This window comes from Panthera onca, chromosome B1 (genome assembly GCF_046562875.1).
Source record: "Panthera onca isolate mPanOnc1 chromosome B1, mPanOnc1 haplotype 2, whole genome shotgun sequence".
Classification (NCBI taxonomy): Eukaryota; Metazoa; Chordata; class Mammalia; order Carnivora; family Felidae; genus Panthera; species Panthera onca.
Window position 1 is genome coordinate 56,879,510 of NC_138342.1, and position 14,295 is coordinate 56,893,804.

The 14,295-nt window shown below is 37.5% G+C and overlaps 1 protein-coding gene across 1 annotated transcript; it reads left to right on the top strand.

Annotated features, from left to right (window-relative positions):
* The first annotated feature begins 1,544 nt into the window (after positions 1-1,544).
* On the top strand, positions 1,545-13,840 carry ENAM (enamelin). The gene is made up of 8 exons (XM_060655969.3): positions 1,545-1,598; positions 3,424-3,492; positions 3,617-3,661; positions 4,374-4,415; positions 5,814-6,086; positions 7,185-7,247; positions 8,962-9,012; positions 10,982-13,840. Exons 1-8 carry the CDS (start codon positions 1,545-1,547, stop codon positions 13,838-13,840), a joined length of 3,456 nt encoding a protein of 1,151 aa, XP_060511952.3.
* The last annotated feature ends 455 nt before the right edge of the window (positions 13,841-14,295 follow it).

The following is a 14,295-nucleotide window of genomic DNA, read 5'->3' on the forward strand; positions in this document are numbered from 1 at the left end:
TAAATTTTCCATTTATTTGGAAGTGAAATCTTTATTATAAAAAGCCAGATATCAAAAAACATTCATAACATAACCCCTTCAGTGAATTTCTTAACTCCTATTTTCATGAGGTTGTGTTACCATGAATAGCTGAGAGTTCATTTATCATTTTGCATATCTGATCTAAAACTCGGAATCCCAAGTGACTCAGTTATATTTTTCTTCAAAAAGAACACTATGTCCTGGTAGCTTTATGTAATACAAATCAAATGAAGGCACTGAGTTGTCCGTGGGTATAACATTTCACCTAATTTTAATTATATGTTAAATAAATAGTAATTAACTATATTAAGTTTATATTTCTATAGCTATATCTATATATCTATATCTATAGAATTAGAATTAGAGATATAGAGATAGAATGATAGAGAGAAAGAGAGAGAGAGAGAGAGAGATGTATGTAGGCCTGCATTTTGATGATGGTCAATGATTTATCACAGCAGAATATAGTTAATATTCACTTTTGTTCCCTAAATATCTCTGCATAAACAAAGTTTCTAAACTTGAAAAACCCCAAATTCATCAAGGAAAGCATCTCCCAAATCTTACAGCTGTAAGCTCATTTTCCTGGACTGTTATTATACATAATAAGAGACTTGATTTGACAGCTCCTATAATAACACTTTATAAATTTACACTGGATGTGTTTTTTCACCTTAAACTCTTGTGATGGCAAAACCATTTTTCTCAAAGCTGATTGGTTGTACAGGTCTACAACAGAGCTTAAATGTGACCTTGCTGTCCCAAGCTTTCTTACAGGAGGAATCTTTTTATTTTGAGCCTTTTTGTTAAACAACATGACATCTTCATGAAGAATTTTTGTTTTATTACCAAGAAACAAATGTGTCTTGCTCCTTGAGATCTCCCCGGCTTCAGCAACTTGTAGGCATTTCCACTGTAGACCAGTAAGACTATATTTCAAAGACAGGCTAACAAAGTTCAAGTAAAAGTTATTTGTTATATATTGGAGCTACTAGCTGGCATTGGGTGAGTATTAGAGATTGTCAACATAAATGATATAGTGCCAAAGAATGAACTTAATTCATAGATACTGGTTGACTTCCTTATTGCATTCTTTGATCTTGGTTGTATAGTCATTGCTGCATACTGATCTTCTGATAAAACTTTAAACTCGTTGGTTTATTTGGTAGATTTGTTTTTCTTTTAACTTTTCTTCCAACCTACTTAGATCTCATTTAACACTATGCTTTCGTACATCTTCCTGTAGAGCAGTCAAGTTTTGTCAGCACTGCGTTAGAAATACCTCAAATACTGTTCCTGGGTCATTTTCTCTCTGATTTAGCTTTCACCCTTCTCTTAAAGCAATAGAAGACTCAGTTTGATTGTTAAGTCCCTCTAGTAAGGCTCTGATTGGATAAAATAACTAATATGACATGCGCTGCCTTAGAGCTGAGCTTTTGCTATTCATTTCATTTATTTGTCTCATTTCTGTGTTTGAACTTCGTCTTATACCAAATCTGTATTTTTCAAAATTTGAGTGAAAAATGTTGCTGTTCCAGCACAGCCGTGGAGCCACTCTTCCTAAGCTAGATAACTTGGTGAGAATTTATATTCATTTTTTATAACACAGGTCACATACCAAACTAAATATTGTCAGAAGTATGCTTGAGAGGGTAAAACACTATTCAAATATGTCAGAAGAAACAAAGAGCATCTGAGTTCACAGATGGGACAAAGAAGTAAGAACTTGCATAGTCTCTGTACTCCACAGCAACCATTATGAGTGCTATTTTCAGTTAAAAATAAACTTTCATCCAATCATGAACTTCTAGAGAGAGAAGGAAACTATCAGTCGTCCAGTATAATATATTAATTTTACAAAAGAGAAAGTGAGTGGCATTTTGTATTGGCAAAATAGAAGGTCACATCTTCCTACTTACGTGTGTAACATTATCAGGAGTCTCAGTGACAGCTACTACAGAGATTAAATGGATGGTTAAGTAAGAGAGAAATTAAACATCCAACCGCCCCCAAAATCTTGGGCCATGATCTTAGAAAGTAGATTTAGAAAGGAAAGCATTCACCAATATCCTCTTTATTAGCTTCCTCATGTTTTCAGCCTATGCTGAAGACAATAGTTTCAGTTGTTATTTTTAATTCTCTACAATGTCATGATTCTGAAAATCCTTAATTAGCAGTAAAGACATTTATGTGTTACTGCTTCTTTTGTTTAACTGAACCCTCCCAATTTCTCTGATATGTAAAAGGTTATTGATTGCACCTATAATTTAGGAAAATGCTGAAGTGTCCTTTAATTATATTGCTCCTATGGGAAGCAAACAGAAGGGTGAGCATTGGCTCAAAATACTTCTACGCACATTTCATGCCCAGAAAAAGGAAAGAGGAACAAAAAGACTGAGCAACTACTGGTGTCTATGTGCTGGTTACTATGCTAGGAATTGTGCTGTATCCGATGTACCAAGAAATCAATCATTCTGATTAAAACCTTCATTTTCCTCTATTGTACATGCAAATAGGGCAGAGTTTTCTTAAAAAATTACACAGGTAAATGTTTCAGAAAAAAAAAAAACTTGTTCAAAGTTGTAACTACAAGTCTTAATTATACAAGGCTTGCATAATTAACTGGAGCGGGATAAATTAAATCCATGAAAATATTCTCAAACTTCACACATACGTCTATAACTTCAATCTTTTCCTCTATATGTTCAGTCAAAGTGTCTAACAAAGAGATAAAAATATCTTTGCCTATATTTTTCTATTTCTCTGACCAGCCCTTGAGCAGAAGTGAATTTTTAAAAGATAAAATAATTTTTAAAAAAGCAATAATAATAATAATAATAATAATAATAATAATAGAAACAATAGAGGAAAGAAGAAAAGAGTAGGATTCTGGAATATTCCAGCTTATTTAATTAGCCTCTACATAATGGAATGTTGTCTATGGCATCTTAGAAAGTAGCTAAAAGTACTGATTTTGGATTGCACCTTCACTGAAACTGAGATTATTCTGAATGGTGATTATAATCAGACATTACTATGCCATTCTAAACCAGCCTAGCAACAAGAACTCAAAGTCAGCAATATTTATATATTTCAGGTAAACTGCTAACTTCTAATGTCCATATTCCAGTGCTATAAACCATCTCCCATCTTCTCAAGGATCAATCTTCTCCCTCCCTCTCTCTCTCTCTCTCGCTTCTATCTTTCCTTTTAAATCAGATCCTTTTCACAGTTTAGAACACTATAAGGTAATAACTAGTAGTTTCTTAACGTAAAGTAAAAATAGCGGCAGAGGCCCCCAGCGTGGTCTGTTTCTACGCTCTCCTTGACAGACAGCTGGGCAGAATGCCGCCAGTGAAATTATTTCATATTCCAAAAATAAAATCCAGTTTTGTATTCCAGGTACCAAGTGGAAAAATGAAGATTCTCCTGGTCTTTCTAGGTCTGCTTGGTAATTCTATTGCTATGCCAGTGAGTATTGAAAGTTTTTTAGGACTTGTCCTTTTGTGTTCTGTTGTTAAATAGCTTGGAGATAATTATTGGGTTTATCTCAACTTATGTTCTGAATTTGTCACCAATATTCTTTCACTTCCAGATGCAAATGCCCCGAATGCCTGGATTTAGCAGTAAAAGTGAGGAGGTATGTATATCAGTCTCTGGGGAGAAGTTTTTGTAAGCCCTGTCCTGAGAGTCCATTAAAAAAGGGAAAACTTCTTGATATATAAAATTTCTTGAGAAAAAGATGAAGGGAGGGAAAGGGAAAATTTGAAAGACTTAAACTCTCAAATCAAGGCAAAGTAGTAATTTCGTCAGCTCCATACTACCTATGTACTTCATTATTCCTTGCCAAGGTAAATGTTAATTTGCGTTCAGGAATAGCTAATGTTGGCTTCTCTGCTAAGTTTTCAAGCTAGCAAAAGTAGATATTTGTACCAAGCGTTTTTAGAAGGTAGACACATAGGCATATAATATCTTCGACATGATTTATAGCCAAAATCATTAGCCAAATTCAACATACATCAGAAAGGAGAATCATCTTTTTCATAGAATTATCATATTCTCAAGTCCCGAATTCCAAAAGTTGAGTAGAACATTCAAAAACGTCAGAGTAGACAAGATTTTTATTCTCTATTATTCTATATTGATTCTTCTCAAAATAAAATCCTGACTTAAAAATTAGTGACATGGGTTTTTTAATTGCATACTTATTTTAAATTCATGCATAAATAGTAAAAGATATGACTGTTGTACATTAAAATCAGAAATTCAGCTTATTTCTGGTGATTTGTAGATTGGTTAAATAATAAAATGTTTTCACTTTGTATCACATTAATGGATTCCTTTGGTCACAGATGATGCGATATGGTCAGTTCAACTTCATGAACTCCCCACATGTAAGTTCTGCTTTGTGTTATTTCTGATAATTTCTTCTTTATATATGGATAATTACATTATAAGGTTTGTCATAGCTAATAAAGATACCAACAGCTATCCACATGCTTTAATTACAATATAATCATTATAAGAGTTTTAAGGGGGAAAAATCATTTTGCCTGTCTCCTTACCCCAGATTTTCTTCTTATTCATTACTGTTATTCTCTCATGTAAAAAAAAAAAAATCATTTATTAATTACCAACATTCTTTGTATCCAAGAGAAATTGGTTCTGGGGAAAGATCACACAACATGTATTCACAAATAATAAGGACAAAAAATACTCCAGGTGTGTGGGGAGGTAAATTTTATTTGGATTATCTTGAAAGATAACACTAAATTTATGAAATAAGTTTCTATCTTATCTAAATAAATTTCAATTATACTTACCACTAGTGCTAATTCTTAGAACCAACTAATAATAAATCACGTATCAGTTGGATCTTTTGGCATAATTTTTCTGACAAAGTTGTATGACTACCATACTATATATCACTTTTGACTTTTGTGATGATCGTGAGAACCATTGGGAGGAAAAATCAAGGACTTCAATTCAATTTTCTCTTCAAAATCAATTTTCTCTTAATCCTTTATTCAAGTCATTCTCTTTAAAAGCTTCTCACCTATAATCATCATCATTGTCAATTTTCAACTACTGATTGGCAACTCTTTTAAACTCTCACTTTTGGTTTTACTGTGTTTAGCTCTGGTGTTAAACCAAAGCAACAATGTTTGAATGGGAACTGACATTGTAGGAGGTCAATTCATATATTAGTTTCTTCAGATCATGACCACCTTTGCTTCCCTTCCAACCTTGAAATTGTGGAGATTCTGATCATGAAAATGGAATTAATGAAAATTCACCAGTAACCAAAAACCATAAGTACACGTAAGGATGTTTACACAACAGAGAATTTGTATTCTCCTCTCTCGTTCCTTGTTGGGTTTTTTTTCTGTTTGTCATTCTTACTTCATTTATCTTCTTTTTGCTTTTTCTCCTTTTCCAGCCTGTAACAAGTCACAGTTTTGAATCTGACACCAAGTCCTCTGTAATCAATTATATGACTTCTTATGGGAGTCAACACTTCAGAGTTAGAAAATTATCAGCCAAATTCTTAAACTTCAATTTCTCACCTAATTCTGTCTTTTGCTTTGTTTGTTTTGTTAGTTTTCTAGAAGACTGAAATTCATTTCTGTAAGACAATATTTAAAGAAATACTAAAGATCTTGAGGCTTCCATTGTTAAGTTTCATAGAATTTTTGAGATTTTGGCTGAGTTTTAGAGAGTGACATTACAGGCTGAGGAAAGCTGGAATCTCAGCCCTCCTATGGTTTTACTGTTATTTGCTACCCTCACAGATGGCACAACTGGGCCCCTTGTATGGGAATGGTCTGCCTCAGCTCTTCCCGCAGTATCAGATGCCCATGTGGCCTCAACCACCACCAAACACGGGGCGCCCACAGAAACCCTCATCTCCTTCAGCACCCAAACGCCAAAAGAGCAAAACTGATCAAGCCCCAGAGACCCAGAAAACCAACCAGCCTCAACCAAAAAAGCCACCACCAAAGCGGCCTTTAAAGCAGCCATCACCTACCCCAGCACAGCCAGAAGATGAAGCCCAGCCACCTCAGGTGAGGCTTGCCCAGCAAAATTCCAAACCAGAGTCAACAAATGGGCTCAGAGGGATTTGGAGAGCCATACCATCCCCACATACACACTTTCTCCAATGTTGCTCAAGACACATACTGCTATGTATGAAATAGAATCTTCAGTTTTGCCACTTTCTTCTAACATGATGCTCCACTGCCTATCCAAAATTGTCTGCCGAGTTACCCCAGCCTTTGTTTGATTAAAAATTACCAACATATGTATATATCTATATATAGATAGATAGATACCAAAAAATTGTTTTAAATCTTTAAAAAAATTACCAAAATACTGTTGCTTTAAAGAAGCTCTTTTTAAAATGCAGAGGCAGCATGGTATTGCAACATGAGCACTAACAGAAGAATCAGGGAACAGAGATTCGAGTTCTATCCCCAGCCCTTATTACTTGTGTGATCTTGAGCAGTCACTTTACCTTTCTGGGCTACAGGCTCCCCATGAGTAAAGGAACAATTTCTAAGTCTCTTCCAGATCTATGCTTTGATGATCTCAAATAGTGCCCTGAAAGGTAACACTGCTTCCGGTACTTCTGGGTGGCATAAATAATCCTGACTTAAAACAAGAAGACGTGCAAATGGTTTCTCAAGATATCATCCAATGTGGAGCTTCCAAAATGCTGTCTCTTAGTCGATTAACAGACACTATTTATTTATTATCAGACACTATTACAGTTGAGAGAACACAAAATTAAATGAAAAGACACTCCTGGACCATTTACCAACTGAGAGATTTTGGGCAAGTGACTTAACTTCTCTGAACCTCATTATCTTCAGTGAAAAGGAAGTAATGTCTTCAGCACATGTCTTCTAAGTTTATATGAGGATTAAATAAGTTTACCACTACAAAATGCTCAGTACAGTACCTAGAACATAAGTGTTCACTAATACTAATTGCTATTATTATTATCATCATCATCATCTCAGCCCTAAAAATAGAAAATTGCAGTTTAATGCAAAGGGAGATGCAGACTCTCAAGTTTCAAACAATTTTATTTAATAGGTTTGTTTCATTTTCCATTTATCTTTCTCACTTCCACATCACTATGGTTCTTTCTTTCTCTTCAGGCATTCCCACCATTTGGCAATGGGCTATTTCTCTATCAACAGCCACCATGGCAAGTTCCACATGTGAGTTTTTTTCTTTATACTAGAAGTGAAAAATAATATTAACAGGTCATATCTCAAACTAATATGAGTTCATACTCTCTAAATGGAATGCCATATGCCAGTCAGTAGAGAGTATGAAAAAAAATCATCACATCATTAATCATGTAGGGAAAAAAAAATTTAATGAATATTTTACTCAGACAAATTGGAGACCTGAACAATCACCAAACAACTACTAATAACTTAGTCAATGAATTAATTTTAAAGGATTGCGCTATTTCGCTACTATTCCCCCACTTCCCTAAGAGATTAGAAAGCACAAAAATTATCTTCATTTAACGTAAAGGGGAAATTGAGACAAAATGGAGTTTGCAAATCATAAGATACTCTATGCTTAGACTAAGGTCTTTCCATCATTTATTACTTCTTGCCACAGATACCTCATTATAAAGAATATTGCAAAATAATATTTACAAGAAGCCTTTAAAGTTTAAAATCATTAAAATAAAACTATTGAAATTGCATCACAGGCATTAAAAATATAAATCACAAAATAAACTATTTGACCTAAAGAAAAGTTTAAAGGCCAGTTGCTATTAAAATACCAGAAACAACAAATATTTGATGACTTTTTATTCAGCTATGGCATTGTTGTTGTTGGGTTTTTTTGTTTTTTGGTTTTTTTGGTCTATCATTCTATAATCAAGACACCTTCTTATCAATAAGGAACAATTCATTTCAAGGAATAAGAGTTCCTTACTTTTTTTCCTTAAAAGAGTGTCTTCCTTGGGGCACCTGGGTGGTGCAGTCGGTTAAGCGTCCGACTTCAGCCAGGTCACGATCTCGCGGTCCGTGAGTTCGAGCCCCGCGTCAGGCTCTGGGCTGATGGCTCGGAGCCTGGAGTCTGTTTCGGATTCTGTGTCTCCCTCTCTCTCTGCCCCTCCCCCGTTCATGCTCTGTCTCTCTCTGTCCCAAAAATAAATAAAAAACGTTGAAAAAAAAAATTAAAAAAAAAAAAAAAAAAGAGTGTCTTCCTTTCACTGGCCATACTGAACTAAAGAAACTAAGGCAGTACCAGGTGAAGATTTAAAAAACAGATAAGTGTAATTCTCATGCTGAACTATTACATCAACCACATAGGATTTCCTGAAGGTCTGCAGGAGTTGGACTGATTTCCTGAACTCTCCCCTGATCAAACATTCAGCCTCCAAGTTTGATTAGGAAAATAAACCTTGGTGAAATAAAAAAGTTATCATAATAATCCAGGAGAATTGGCGGTTTGTCATCCTAAATGTGACATAGACTCTCTGAAAATAGTGTCATTATTTGATCTCCATTATTACATGTTCTAATATGGATGTTTGGATCCTAATAACACTCAAATCACACTGTGTGTGTGTGTGTGTGTGTGTGTCTGTGTCTGTGTGTGTCTGTGTGTGTCTGTGTGTTGGAGGCCATGGGATGGGGTGACTGCTAGGATACACAGCCATACATGGTATTTTGAATAAGATAATCTAGAATTCAGCTGAAACCTTTGTATTTACCAGTATTCACTGATGGGTTATAATTATAATTAATAGTAGATTGTGAGAGATAATGACTCAAAAGCTAAAAACTAATAATGCTAACACCCAGTCACTGACTCGAACTCTTTTAAGACACCCTGAGTCTTACAAACAAATGGTAGCATAGAACGTGGTTTCCTCTTGCATTCATTGTGGTGTTTACCTTTCAGAGGGTACCACCAGGTTTCGGACGTCCACCAGTCAGCAATGAAGAAGGCGGGGTGAGTACAAGTAAAGCTACCTTCTCCCCATTAGTCTCTGATTTTTAATTCCTATCTATTCAATATGTTAAATTTCAACACATGAATTTGTAGCTCAAGTGCCCATGATATAAGAAAAACATCCAGTAACAAATATAAATGTGATTTCTCCTCTATAGGTACTGACCATCATTTCTCCTCTATAGGTACTGACCCCTGTCCCTCCCTCTCTCCCTCCCTTGTCCTTCCTCTCTCCCCGTCCCTTTTTCTCACTTTTTCTCTCTCTAAAAAGGCTAATCTAATAACCTTTGCTCCAGGTTGGTACTGGATTCTAGACAGTGATGGGGCAACTAAGAGAAGGAAGTAAATACATTCTAGAAAGTTATTCCTAGAAGGGAATTAAGTAATCATCTAACTCCTTCGTTATACAAATAAATTGAAGCCCAAAGAAGATAAATTACTGTTCAATTTCGCCCACTTTTTGCCTTTTCCATTCATCTGTAGAGAGACATTTAGATTCCATTGTGAATAGCTGCAGTAGTAGTTGTGATTTGCACCTGCACAAAGTACAAGGGGGAAGAAATGAGGCTGGATGTAATAATTATGGGCCAGATGATTATAAAAAATTATTATTGGTGGTGGTAGTGGCGTTATATAATGTACAACATTTGTTAGGTTCTTACTAAGTGCCAGGCACTGAGCTGTACATATTTATCTCTTTTGACCCTCATGGCAACTTATAAGATAGATATTATTTTATTACCTTGAGTTTACAAAAAACCAAAGTTATAATAAACTGAGGTTAGCCCAGGATCATACTATTAATAGTGATGAAACAGGGATCTTAACCCATATCTGCCTACAGCTCCACTCTTTAGAACATGCTGTGCTGCTTTATATGTTGTGCTATGGGATTTAGAGTTTATCCTGTAAGGTAAGGGCAACTTTAAATAATATTTAAAGAGGAAAGTGACATGGGGTGCCTGGGTGGCTCAATCAGTTAAGCATCTGACTCCTGTTCAGGTGATGATCTCATGGTTTGAGTTAAAGCCCCACCTCTGGCTCTGTGCTGACAGCGCAGAGCTTGGAGCCTGCTTGGAGTTCTGTGTCTCCCTCTCCCTCTGCCCCTCCCCTGTTCATTCTCTCTCTCTCTCTCTCTCTCTCTCTCTCAAAAATAAATAAACATTAAAAAAATTTTTTTTAAAAAGAGGAAAGTGACAGAAGGTTCCCCCAACCTCTACTGTTCTGATAGCAATGGAGAGGAAAGATTAGAGGAAAGTACAATTACACTCAGAGTAACCAGTAAGAAAACTACTGCAGTAGTTCAAGAGTAATGGGGGTAAAAAAAAGAGGGGACAGGATGAAAGTTCAGATTTTATAGGACTTGGTTATTAATTGGCTGGGGGAAATAAAGGAGAGTAGAAACCTGGGAAACTGGGTAGATAGTGGTGAATGTTGCTTAGATATATAGAAAGTTGGAGAAGGAAGTTTGGGGGCAGATAGGTCCAATTCTGGGTACATTCAGTTGGAGGTGTCCAATAAGATCTTTAGTGACCCAGTCTTGCTGTTTCAGCCTCAGGACATAGTGTCATGGGCCAGACTTATGGCTTTGGGAGTCACTGATATATACCTGCATTGAAAAAAATTGGCCTGCAATAGATTACTCAAGGCAGGTGTGTAAAATGAGAACAAAAGAATTAGAAGGACAGCAAATGGAATCCTTTTAAAAAAAAACACCCCTCAGATTTAGGGGTCAGGACTAGGAAGACAAAACTAAGAAGTGAGTCAGAAAGTTAGAGTACCAGAAGAGAAAACTGGAAGGGAATTGGGTCATGGAAACCAAGGAGGAATTAACTTTCAAGAAAGGAAGCATAGTCAATGGTTTTAAAAGAAGCATGTGGCTCATTTCCCTATCACACTAAAAAAATTCCGAGCAACACCATGGTGCAAAACAAATAGTAATTACCAATTTCCATCTTCTTCCCTACAGAATCCTTATTTTGGATATTTTGGATATCAGGGATTTGGGGGCCGTCCTCCTTATTATTCAGAAGAGATGTTTGAACAAGATTTTGAAAAACCCAAAGAAAAAGATCCTCCTAAAGCAGAGAGTCCAGCCACTGAACCCTCGGGTAATTCAACAGGTCCTGAGACTAACTCTACTCAACCAAATGCACCTGGAGGGAGTCAGGGCGGAAATGACACCAGCCCAACAGGAAACAGTGGCCATGGCCCAAACACTGTGAGTAATCCTACAGCTCAAAACGGGGTTATCTCACCCTCTACAGTTAATGTTTCAGGCCAGGGAGTACCAAGAACTCAAATCTCATGGGGACCAAGTCAGCCAAATATTTATGAAAACTATCCAAATCCTAACATCCGAAATTTTCCTGCAGGAAGACAATGGCGTCCCACTGGTACTATCATGGGGCGTAGACAGAATGGGCCTTTTTACAGAAATCAACAGGTTCAAAGGGGTCCTCGGTGGAACTCCTTTGGTTTGGAAGGCAAACAAGCATTTCGTTCAGGAAATCCAATTTATCGCAAAGCTTATGCTTCTACTGCAAGAGGCAATTCTCCCACTCATGCAGGAAATCCAGGAAATGTCAGAAGAAAGGCTCAGGGACCAAATAAACACCCTATGGGAACCAATGTTGCTCCTCTGGGTCCCAAACATGGTACTGTTGTCCGCAATGAAAAAATCCAAAATCCAGCAGAGAAACCAGTAGGTCCAAAAGAAAGAATAGTCATTCCTACAAGAGATCCATCTGGCCCCTGGAGAAATTCTCAAGATTATGGAGTTAATAAATCAAACTATAAACTGCCTCATCCTGAGAGTAACATGCTAGTCCCAAATTTTAATTCTGTTGGTCAACATGAAAACTCTTATTACCCAAGAGGAGAGTCCAAAAGAGCCCCAAATTCTGATGGACAAACCCAAAGCCAGAATTTGCCCAAAGGGATTATTTTGGAGCCAAGAAGAATCCCTTATGAATCAGAAACTAATAGACCAGAATTAAAGCACAGTACATATCAACGTGTATACCCTGAGGAAATCCCTTCCACTGCAAGAGAACATTTTCCTGCTGGAAGAAATATTTGGAATCATCAAGGAATCTCTCCACCTATTAAGGAAGATCCCGGGATGCAGGAAGAACACTTACTTCATCCTTCCCATGGCTCAAGGGGAGGTGTTTACTACCCTGACTATAACTCTTATAATCCCAGGGAAAACTCACCATACCTTAGAAGCAATACATGGGATGAGAGAGATGATTCTCCCAATACTATGGGGCAACCCAAAAATTCACTGTACCCCATGAATACTCCAGACCTGAAAGAAACAGTCCCTTATAATGAAGAGGACCCAATTGATCCAACTGGAGATGAAGCTTTTCCAGGACAAAGTAGATGGGGTATGGAGGAGCCGAGCTTTAAAGAAGGGCCAACAGTTAGGCACTATGAAGGCGAGCAATATACCTCAAATCAACCAAAAGAATACCTTCCCTATTCCTTAGATAATCCATCGAAACCCAGGGAGGATTTCCCTTATGGTGAATTTTATCCCTGGAACCAAGATGAGAATTTTCCATCATATAATACAGCTCCCAGTGTACCACCACCTGTGGAGAGCAGGGGCTATTATGCTAATAATGCTGTTGGACAGGAAGAAAGCACTCTGTTCCCCTCTTGGAACTCCTGGGACCATGAGATTCAAGCCCAAGGGCAGAAAGAAAGAAGGCCATATTTTAACAGAAACTTCTGGGATCGGCCAACAACTTTACACAAAGCTCCCCCTAGTCCACCACATGAGAAAGAGAACCAGCCTTATCCTAGCAATTCCCCAGCTGGGCTTCAGAAAAGTCCAACATGGCATGAAAGTGAGAATTTGAATTATGGCATGCAAATTACTAGGATAAATTCACCAGAGAGAGAACAGTTGGCTTTCCCAGACTTAATTCCTCCAAGTTACCCATCAGGTCAAAAAGAAGCGCATGTATTTCATCTAAGCCAGAGAGGCCCTTGCTGTGCTGGCAGCTCCACGGGACACAAAGAAGATCCACTTGCTCTACAGGACTACACTCCATCCTTTGGTCTTGCACCAGGGGAGAACCAAGACACCAGTCCTCCGTATACAGAAGATAGTCATACTAAACATGCAAGACATACCATCTCCCCTCCAAGCAACCTACCTGGCCAAAGAAACAGCTCAGAGAAAAGACTGCCTGGAGAAAGTGAAAACCCAAGTCCTTTTAGAGATGATGTGTCCACCCTGAGGAGGAACACACCATGTTCCATGAAGAATCAGCTGAGCCAAAGGGGAATTATGCCCTTTCCTGAAGCCAGTTCCCTTCAATCAAAGAATATGCCTTGCCTCAAAAGTGATCTTGGAGGAGATGGGGACAATGTTTTGGAACAAATATTTGAAGGCAACCAGCTCAATGAAAGAACTGTTGACCTTACTCCTGAGCAGCTTGTTATGGGTACACCTGATGAAGCCCCCAATCCAGAAGGAATCCAAAGTGAAGTACAAGGAAATGAGGGTGAAAGGCAGCAACAAAGACCATCAAGCATCCTGCAGTTACCATGCTTTGGCTCCAAATTGGCAAAGTATCATTCCTCCAGCACTGGAACTCCATCTGGCATTGGAAGGCAAGGCCCATTTGATGAAGATCCGATTACGCCTACTGAAAGTCCTAACTCATTGTCTAGGTTAGCTACTGGGGCACAGTTTCAGAGTATAAATGTAGACCCACTTAATGCAGATGAACACATTTCATTTGATTCCCTTCAAATAGAGACCAATCCACAGGACCATGTGCAAGACTGCTTACTACTTCAGGCCTAGGGATTATCCCAACCAAGCATTCTTTGGGGAAGGAAAATACCTGATATTCTATATCTGATATTCTACAGTGGTTTCCCAACTTTTTCTCCCAACCCTCTTGGTTATCCTTAAGTTTTTCCCCATTCCAAAAATAGGAGTAGTGGCCCAGGTGATGCTGGTGAGATTGGGCCCTTGGGGGTTGATAGATTCAGTACTGTCACTAATTAGCACAGACCTTAAAAAGCAGCAGAAAGGCTATGACCTTCATCCTTGAAACGTGGAAGCCACTTGTCTGGGTCAATTTCCCTTTGTTTGCTGAATCTTCCCTTTTCTATCAAAGTTCCATATTTGCAAAATTCTCTGGTTTTGCAAGACAGAAAGGCAGATGAAATTTCCATTTTATGTATGGAGATCTATACATCAGTATAATCCAAATGATTGTACACCTTTTTCTTGTGTTAGTCTTTCTCAGTTTT